This window comes from Rhodamnia argentea, chromosome 6 (assembly GCF_020921035.1).
Source record: "Rhodamnia argentea isolate NSW1041297 chromosome 6, ASM2092103v1, whole genome shotgun sequence".
NCBI classification, from domain to species: Eukaryota; Viridiplantae; Streptophyta; class Magnoliopsida; order Myrtales; family Myrtaceae; genus Rhodamnia; species Rhodamnia argentea.
The window spans coordinates 19,491,982-19,502,330 of record NC_063155.1 but is presented as its reverse complement, the minus strand read 5'-3'; the positions used below and the strand labels follow the sequence as shown (position 1 = coordinate 19,502,330).

The 10,349-nt window shown below is 39.7% G+C and overlaps 1 protein-coding gene across 1 annotated transcript; it reads left to right on the top strand.

Moving 5' to 3' along the window:
* Positions 1 to 5,453: 5,453 nt before the first annotated feature.
* Positions 5,454 to 8,600, top strand: LOC115734134 (trafficking protein particle complex subunit 6B). The gene is made up of 4 exons (XM_030664729.2): positions 5,454 to 5,656; positions 6,208 to 6,325; positions 6,420 to 6,627; positions 8,208 to 8,600. Exons 1-4 carry the CDS (start codon positions 5,505 to 5,507, stop codon positions 8,234 to 8,236), a joined length of 507 nt encoding a protein of 168 aa, XP_030520589.1. The 5' UTR covers positions 5,454 to 5,504; the 3' UTR covers positions 8,237 to 8,600.
* Positions 8,601 to 10,349: the final 1,749 nt, after the last annotated feature.

Sequence of the window (10,349 nt, the reverse complement as noted above, 5' to 3'; positions counted from 1 at the left end):
CTGAATTTGTCAACATATCCAATTGGATCCACCTTCACTCAAAAGCTTAAGTTAATGAGTTATGGGTCAACTTGGATATATTAACCGCTTCACACCACATCAATTCTCCGATGCAAGACTTCTCTAACACAACTCATATATTTATTCTAACAATCTCCCTCTTACGTGTGAGCTTCAATGTTAGGTTTATTCCCCCTTAATCCAAGTATCTTTATGTATCAATTTATCTCAACTTGAATCTCTATCAATGTTCCCCCTTAATCCAAGTATCTTTTTGCATTAACTTATCTCAACTTAAATCTCTATCAATGCCCATGGGAGTGTGTTGCTACACCACAATGCTTGCATCAACTTATCTCAACTTGAATTTCTATCAAAGCCCATTGGGCTTGCATTGCTACACCACAACGCCTACCGGTTCGAAAACCGCATTGATCACCATATTCCTTCCTTGAGATATTCACAAAATAGCGATGCATATTGTGAGTGGGCCACCAATCAACCATCGGCTCTGATACCATTTTGTGAGAGTGAGTCACCAATCAACCATCGGCTCTGATATCATTTGTTGGAAGAGCGCAGCAGAAGTCCGATATCTTTACATGGAAAGATTGCCAAAAGGGAGCCTAAGTCCGAACCCGTTAATATATCGGTTGGATTACCTTCACTCAAAAACTTAAACTAATGAATTATGAGCTAACTTGGATATATTAACCGCTCCATGCCACATCAATTCTCCATTGTAGGACTTTTCTAACACAACTTATACGTGCATTCTAACGTATCTAACGCACATACAAGTTTGTGCCTTGGCGAGTAAGGTGACGTCCCGAGGTTATACATAGCGACTCATTGATCCTTCCTTTGCATTCAATGCAATGCCCTCACAAGGAAACTTAATACATTGTCATGCCTTGAAAGGATATGGAGAGCAATGTGGAAAGGATTACGTTGTGTTTTTCACAATAATGAATAATAAAGATCAGTCATGATTTAACTCACTCGAGGTATTGTTCGCTTTGGTCCTTTTTATGTTAAGCTTCACGGTCTTGTTCTTTGGCGTATATGTGGGCACCTTCCCAGAAGGGCCCCCATCCAATGAATAATAAAGAGCAGCCAAAATTTAACTCACTCGAGGTATTATCCGCTTTGACCCTTTTTATACCGTTCTCACGATTTTTTCCTTTGGCATACATGTGGGTACCTTCCCAATAGGTCATCCATCCTAAATGCACTCACGTCCGAGCATGCTTAACTTTGAAATTCCAAAACAAAGGTTGCCCTTATGTCAAAAGGCGCCTTCTTAAGTTAATTCCAATTTTCACACACACACACACACACACACACACACACACACACACACACACACACACACACTAGAATCACTCTCCCCTTACTCGTTGTGTAGTTTGGTTCATGCCTAGCCCCTTCGCTATTCTAGAAGCTTGTTAGGTAGGGGTGTGCATGGTCCGGGCCGGTCCGGTCCCGGCATGGAATCGGGGACCGGACCGTAGTCCCGGCATGGAACCGGGGATCGGACCGTAGTCCCGGTCCCCATATTTTCGGGACCAAGGACCGGACCGGGACCGCCGGTCCCGGTCCGGTCTCGATCCCGGCCCAAAAGGACCGCTAACTATTAAAAATCTAGTCAACTTAATAAACTATGTAATGGTAAAAACATAGCGACTCGCTATGACTTTTATGATTGACGAACTTGACCAAAATGTTTGAATTCAATACCAAATTCAGCCATTACATGATAAAAACATCACCAACCGCACTCATAAAAGCCTTCAGAGAGAAAAGATAACAAAAAACAAGATGAAAAATAAGACTAAAAAGAGATTCTTGAGGAGGAGAGTGCGACCGCGCAAGGTTGGGAAAAAAAATGGGAAATGGACTTTTATTATTCTGTTTTGTTTTCAATTTTTTTTTTTTGCAATTGTATATATTTATATATAAATAATTATATATTATTGGCGGTCCAGTCCGGGTCGGGCCGGTCCGGTCTCAATACAAGAAACCCGAGGACCGGACCGCCCGATCACCGATCCCATTTATTGGGACCGGGGACCGGACCATCCATCTCAAGGATCGGATCAACCCGGCCGATCCGGGCCGGTCCGGTCTAGTTTGCACACCCCTATTGTTAGGAGTCATTCCTTGTCCAGACCATCTTGCCCAAGTTGAACAATTCTTGCCCTCGTCAAACCGGGTCGTTACAAGCCTATCGGCTTCTGTGTGGTGCACTTGGTTTTATACTATCCGCTATGACCCGGCCCATATTGAGTCTCATGTTTTTGTCCTTTGGCATATAGGTGGGCACCTTCCGAGGAGGTCCCCCATCCAAAGCTTGCCGTTAGGTCAAAAGGAAAATCTCTGAGTTAATTTTAGTTATGATATATATTTTAGAATCGCTCTCACCCTATTCGATACAAAGTTCGGTTTGTTATTGCCTCATTTGCCATCCTAAAAGCTTTCCAGGAGCCGCTCCTCGTCCATGCCCTCTTGTCCTAAGGACCACTTCCCGCCCTCGTTGGATCGGATCATTAGAGGTGAAGGCACTAATTAGTGGATTCTTTTCCTTAATGGGAGGGTAATGATTAACATGGGAGTAATTAATCGACACAACTTTGAATGGAAACATCAAGGGATATGCAGGCTTGACATAGTTTTGCTAGATCCTCGATATTCTCATTAGTAACATATTGCCATGTGAAGCATCATGCACTAAAGCAATCACCTTTCTCGAGAATTAATGACAACTAATCTGGTTAGCTATATAATTTTTAGGGAATTTCACTATTGTGCATACGATCGGGATGACAACATAGATGAATTCAAATCATGGATGAACTCAATATATCAATGGAAATCTTCCCAAAAGAAGAGGGATTTTCTTCGAAAGCCGCTAGCCCGACAGTTTAATAGTACTGTTATTATTTCCGATCACACAATTTTTTAATTAATAAATTTTTTAGGCAAAATACGAGGTGATTGTATGTGGATTTACAAATCGAAGTAATCGATAATATTGTCAAACCGTCGGGGTAGTATTTCCCATTTTCTTCCTTGCATGCAATGACCAATATTTGCTTCAATAAAGGTGGTGATTGCTCGATCATATCTTGAACAACAATCGCATTTGCTTCAACATGGAGTCTACTTTTGGTGAATTGTATCCTATTTGTTGGGCACTCAATTAAGCCCTGCACAAACATTTCTTGTCCTAACAGACCTGCACAAACACATAAAAAGATATTTTTGAAAAATCAAAACCACGATCTCATAAGGCTTAAGCTTTAGCAAATTCAATGACAAGGAAGAATGCTCGAGCTTCTTCTCTTTAATCGGGGAAATTTTTTAAATAAGAACCCAAAATGACCTTATTCTTTTAAATAAGGGCCTGAAATGTCGTTATTATTTCAAATGAGGGTCTGAAGTGAACATTTTTTCAAATAAGAGTCTTAATTGGCCATATCAATCTTAAAAAAGGGGCCCGACTCACGAGCCGGTCGTGGTATTTTCGTCATGTACTTTTTTTCTTTTTTCTATTTTTTAAAAACAAAGAAAAAACTAAACGTTAGCAAAAAAGAAACACAAGCGAGAGGCTACCCTCCTTTCGGTGGGGGCAGCGATGATGGCCGGTAGGGTCGTCAACGCCTCATCGAGGGTCGGCGACCCGTTGATGATCATAGGCCAGCGGGCCGCCTTGTATTTCCTTTTTTTTGTTTCAACTTTTCTTTTAAGTGAATTTAATTAGAAATTAGGTTAAAATTATATTTTGCCGAAAATGCCTTTGACCGTTCGAAATATTTAGTCGGCTGGCAAGCTCGACGAGGTTTGAAATAGCCATGGCCAATTCACATCATTATGTAAAATAAAGATCACTTCGGACCTTTATTTGAACAAATGAGGGCACTTCAAACCTTTATTTGAAAATTTCCCTTTTAAAGGAGAAGGACAATTCCCGACCAATAAAAGACAAAGGAAAATCTGCGACGCCGAGCAAATGGGGCAATAATGGACATGCAGAGGGCTCCAAAGCTTCCCTATGGATCCAAGGAAATCGAGGTGAACATTTTCGAGGCCATCAGAGAGGGCCATTCTATTCCTCGACGAAGGAGCTGGGGTGATGAATAGCGCGAATCGAAGAGGAAAGTTGTAATCAACTTCTATGGGTCATTGTTCTTGAGTAGTGGCGGTGGCGGTGGCGGTGGCGGTGGTTCTTGATGGGCTAGAGGTGGAGGGGCATGATTACTTTGTCCATCACGCAAGGAAGAGATGAAGACAGTTGCGGAACCGTCGCTCTTGTTGCGGATGCCGCCAGCAGAGACTAGCCACCGTGGGCGACACGTTGACGGCGAAGGGGCACCGTCAATAGGGTGCTCTTCGCCCTCTGCCCTCCCTTCTTCGACATCAGGTTGCCTATTTTATTTCTCAATATTTTCTTTTTTGTCTTTAGCTAGTAACCTTTTCGGGCTTAAACGAGTTGTCCATGGGTTTGTTCTTGGATCCACTAAAGCCCACAACTAGTTGGACTTTGTGAACCCAACTTAATATGTTTTAAAAGTTTTAAGTAACATGTATTTGACCTAACCCGTTGAATTTGAGTTAAAAGATGGGTCATAAATGATGTTTTCCAAATTGATCCATATAATCCGTTAATGACTCATGCAAATTTCTCGACCCATATTTGATTCATGACTTGACCCATATTATTAAAATACTTTCATATTAATCCAATTTAGGAAAACTTATTTCTTATAAAATTTTGAAAAAATTATATTACTAAAACATTGTGGATATTTTGTAAATTTTAACATGAATTTCAAAAAATTTTAATTTTTCTTATTTTATTTATTTTCACGAAAACCGATGAGGGACCACGCCAACAACCATCGAGGGCTTCTCGGCCCACACTTTATGGGTGGCAAGGGTTGGCCAACGACCCTTGCCGGATCTCTTAAAAAAAATTAAAAAATCAAAAAACCTTTTTATGATTCACTTAAATTAATTAGGCAAATCACTTATAACCAATAAGTTGTTAATTAGCGAGCCACATAAGCTTACTTGTAAAACTTAAGGCAACTCATTTATGACTCACAACCTTAAATATGATTTAAAATATAGGTTTTAAACTCATTTTGTCATCTTTACCATTAACTAAGTTTACCTTATCCGAATGAGCAAACACACGTCTTTCTATTGAGATGACGAGATTCTTCCATTGGGGATTGAATCAACCAAAATCAAAAATTCGAGAATTAATCAATTAAATTCAATAAAGGTAGATATTAAATCAGTAAAATAGGATTTAGCATATGAACATTAGTTTTATCTTCATAAATAATTTTTTTTTCTGAACATAGATATTTCAATAAATAAGGAAAAATGTATAAGTCCGTACTCTACAAGCCCAGCCCAAAGGCTAACTTCGACCCCATTGAAGACGAACTCATCGTCTTCCCAAGCGCGCAGAGAGAGAGAGAAAGAGAGAGAGAATGGGGCGGGAGGTTTCAGAAAGCTGCATAGACAGCCTCGTGACCGAAATGGTGTTTTCTTTTTGCAATCGCTTCTACGCCGATAAGTCCGACCTCGCTGCCCGCAGGATCGAGGCCATCGGCTATCAGGTCGGTCATCAGCTCTCCGAAAGGTACGGTTTTGATCAGCTCTTTTGTTTTCCCCGTTGATTAATTCTACTGGTGCCTCGGTGTAGATTTCGATCCTGATTTTTGAATCCTTTCTGTTTGTTCTTCATAATTCCCATCACGGTGGATTCTTGAAATGCTCGGGGTTTGTTGTTGGCTACACTGTTCCTGATGCATTGATGTGTCAGTGCCCTAATTCGTGTTTCCTTCTGGTTCTGTGCGCTCAAGTTGATGATGTGGTGAGATCGAGTGTCTAAAGTCTTATTTTCTGGGTATCTGCTTCAGTGTGTAATTGCTGAATCGATTGTCGGTGAATTGGTTTGTTTGTCGTGATTCTGCAATGTTAGGGCCTTAGATCTGGACACTTGAGTGAGGATTGAGTGTTTTAATTGATAGTTTGACGGAATGAGAAAGGTGGTGGTTCTGAGTTGGTATTTTTTTCTGCTTGAAGTTTTGTATTGGTGGTGTGGATTTGACAGCTGATCTCTCGCCATGTGCTGAGTACTTGCATTCATTGCTAGAAGTGTGGCTTATGTGGTTGTACTTCTGCTAATAGGTACACCATGGAGCGACCTCGTTTTAGTGACCATTTGGAAGCAATCAAGTTCATATGCAAGGACTTTTGGTCGGAAGTTTTCAAGAAACAGATTGACAATTTGAAGACTAATCATAGAGTATTGGAAATTTATGAATCCCTTACTTGCATTTTATCTCATGGATAGTGCTGTTTGTTGAATATCAATGGCTTATATTGTGTTTATCTTGTAGGGTACATTTGTGCTGCAAGATAATCGCTTCCGTTGGCTTTCTCGCATGTCCGTCGAGCCATCACTTGAAACGGGTCAGGAGGGTGAGAACAAGGCAACAGAAGCAATGAGCATGCATCTCTATTTTCCTTGTGGAATCATAAGAGGGGCTCTTTCAAACTTGGGGATTCCTTGTGCTGTTTCAGCAGATATTTCCAATCTCCCTGCATGTAAGTAATCGACTTTATCTAATGTTAATTGACATTCTTTCTGGTAAGGTACATGTTTGGTTCCTTTCTTTCTCTCTTTTTTTGGCCTTTTTCAGTACATGTATTTCTTGTCTGTTGGCCAACTGCATACACCCCGCGATCCTTTCTTAGCTTCATTTAGAGTCAGTTGCAAATCTGTTGAACCACTTTCTTGACTTTAAATAACTGCATAAAGTTGATTGCTGATTTAGGTAACTAAGGTGAAGTTGAACCAACAGTGGGACTTGATTCTAGCTGCTAGCATCACCCCTTTGTTTTTTTTCATGATTTAGTTTTCGCCGCTATTCCTCTAGTCTATATGTCTATCTACTGGGCTTCTTTAAACTATCTCTGCGTGGCCTTCTTTGACGTGATGCTGATGTAGAAACTCTGGTGGGATCCTTTAAGTGAATCTGTCAGTTTTTATTATCACAATTAAATAGCTTCCTAATTATTACTTCTAACCATTGCATTTGTGCCGTAGTTTAGTGGTCATTCTGTATATAAGGTTCTCGTTACTAAATTTCATTTTCCATTTTGTTGATCATTACCAATTTGCAGTATATGCTCTCCTTACAACCTAGTAATGGCTGAATCTTTTCTCTTCCCCTGCAGTATCTGTAAGCAAGGCCTAGCAAAAAGTTTGTTCAGTTCTTCTTCCCAGTTTTCTCTGAGCTTTTCGTTACTGTGCCTCAGTATAAATGATGTTCTTTTAGGACTTGCTAATTTCCATGAGAATTTCCAGGAGATAATTTGATGCTTAGAAATACCGATCTCCAACTCCTGTAGAGACTTTATTACCTAATATAACACATTGTCTCACATACAATGACTTTATCTGGGTCTGATAACACCCACCGCAACCCTAAAAACACAAATTAGAAAGCTTTTGATCTATGGATTTTCTTCACTTTGTGGTCAGATGCATCCATCATCTGTGTTAACCATTCTGTTCTGCGTCAGTGTCCTCATATTATGTGGAAGCAGTTAGCTTTCAAGTGCAATCATTTGCAACGTTTGTTTGATGTGCAGGCCTTTGGATTTTCTTTTTAGGTGAAAGATGATGCATCGAGTTTGATGTTAGCTGCCTAGATCCCATATATTATAGTTTTGGCTGACTCAGTCTATGTCAAAAAAATAAAGATAAAATTTATAAATGAAAGTTGAGACCAGTCGGAACATGCAGTTGGAAGTACCTTTGGAGGTTTAGTCAGGAAAATGTTGAGTCAAACTATGAATTTATTGAAGGTTGCTTCCACAGTGATACCACTGGCATTTTGTGCTAATAAGGATCATGAGATGTTGACCTTGAATTTGTCGATGGCAGAGCTAAGAAATGATGTTTCTTGCCTTTTCTACTCTACCGGGACCTTTCTTTTAATCCTACGTACACTAGGATAATATTTTTATTGCTTTTACGATCCATCTTTCCACTTTGCAGCTTGTTGTTTGTCATTTAATTTTGTATTTGTTATTTGAGGTTTTAAACTACTTCTCCTGCATGGGATTTGCTATCACACTATCTAATTCTCACCTGTTCTACTCTTCATATGAATAAACAGGCTCGTTCGTTATTCGCATAAAGGCGTGATGAGCAGTTCAGGACAGTGATTGAGACTAAGCTCCCTTCCCTAGCCTTTGCTTTTTGGTGACTTAACATGGTAAGCGATTTGTGGAAATGAAGGCAAGAATTGAAGGACTTCCTGAACCTGAAGTCATGTTGGTCCAAGCTGATTCTTGAGAGACTAGTCACAAAATGAGAACGTTTGTTGGTTGCAAGTTTCAGGGTATGTATGCTGGATACTCGCTTTCCTGTAGTGTGATAAGTTTTTTAACCTTCTATTAGGACTTGACGCAAATTGTACATTGTAACTCGTATTCTGCCAGGCGGATCTCACACCTTCTGTATTGCTTTCGAATTTGAGGAACAAGGGAAAATCTTGTTTTATAGTTCTGATATAGATATCTAACCACAACAGCGGTCTGTTACTTTCTGATGGGCCAACCTAAGCGAAAATGGATATCTTTTGTAACTTCCATATGGAATCATGGAGGGTGGAAGTACTCCATTGATAAAATCTAGTCTGTAGAGTGAATGTGTTCGTACCCTAAATACATATCCAAGATAGTAATTCTATATCTGCAACTTCGATCCGTGGCTGACTTAAGTTTATGGTGCATCATGTTGATGGCTTCCTTTTATTCTATGTACTGACTAACACATTAAAATTTGTTTGACCATGTAGGATTTGTAGATTATAAAGCTTTACCCTTAGGTTTTAGGTATGTGTATGGGTATCGTTAAAGAGCCCTCTGCGGGCACTTGTTAAGTTTAATTTATTTGAAATAATTCAATTTCAAGTTATGAACGCGAAGGCAATATTGCCTTAGAAACTAAAGAACTTCCTTAATTGTTTCCTTAACGTGTACTTTTGCGGTACCCTTATAGAATTTTGAGATATTCCATAGAAGTCAATATGTAAATTGCATGTGCAGTATCGGATTTTTGTATACACCAAAAATAGAGAAATCAGGAATTCGAAAACCTTTTGTCTTTCATGATATGCATTGAGTCAATAGGATATTCAAGCAAGGGGTCGAGGGATTGTACGACCCCAAGAGAGGGGATGCGAGAGCATCGAACAACCGTCAACGCATTTTAGGAGTGCTGAGTTTCGCCTGGGCCCTCAATACGATTCTCTCGCGTCAGTCATCTTGGTGGCACAGCTTACTCATCGAGGTCGTGCAACCCTAGGCATGGCGCCACCATTGCGCTGAGTCCCCCCTTGGGATGCACGGTGCCAACTGCGATATGGTGAAACTTCTCCGGCGTAAGTTCTTGCTTGACGAACGAGTAAAATAATTCATTAGCCCCCGAACTTGCCTTCTTTAAAGCCCTAAAGCTAAAGAAGCAAAAATTCGCACCAAAATGATTGAAAGATGTCATGGAACGCTAAAACTTTGGAAGGCCAAAGCTACTCGAGAATGCTATTGCTACCCCAATTGCCTTAATCTCGCGGGACATGTGAGAAAAGGCATAAAGTAGAAGTTTCGCCCAAGAAAATCTCCAAATTTGGGGCGAAATCTCGTCAATTCATTTGCATCCATTGGGGCGAGAGCATCCATGATCCACGTCACCGACGACCCATTCCTCCGTTACATGCACGCCTTTCTCTCTCCTCACGTCACTCACAGTCCGACGAAGCCGCGGCTTCCTTGGTCTGTCACGCAACACTAGCGGAACCCACTTGGAAATGATTGTCAGGAAACGCTATCAATCAATCAAGGAAAATAACACAAATAGTCTCTTAATTTTGATCTAATGTATAATGTAATTCATAAATTTTTAATTAATTCAATATAATCCTTAAACTTTAGCTCAATGTGTAATATGATTTCTAAACTTTTGACTTTTTTAATGTAATTCCTGAATTTTTAGTACATATTTAACTTAGTCTCTAAATCATATGAAAATGTTTATTATTATTCCCGATCTTAAATTAATAGAAGGACTATATTGAATATTTACATATAATTCATGGACTATATTGAATATGTAGCAAAAATTTAGGAATCACATTGAACAAACTAAAAGTTCGGGGATAATATTGAATATTAAGTTAAAGTTTAAGTATCATATTGAACAACTTTAAAGTTCGGAGATCGTAATACACGTTAGATCAAAATTCAGGATTATTTACGTC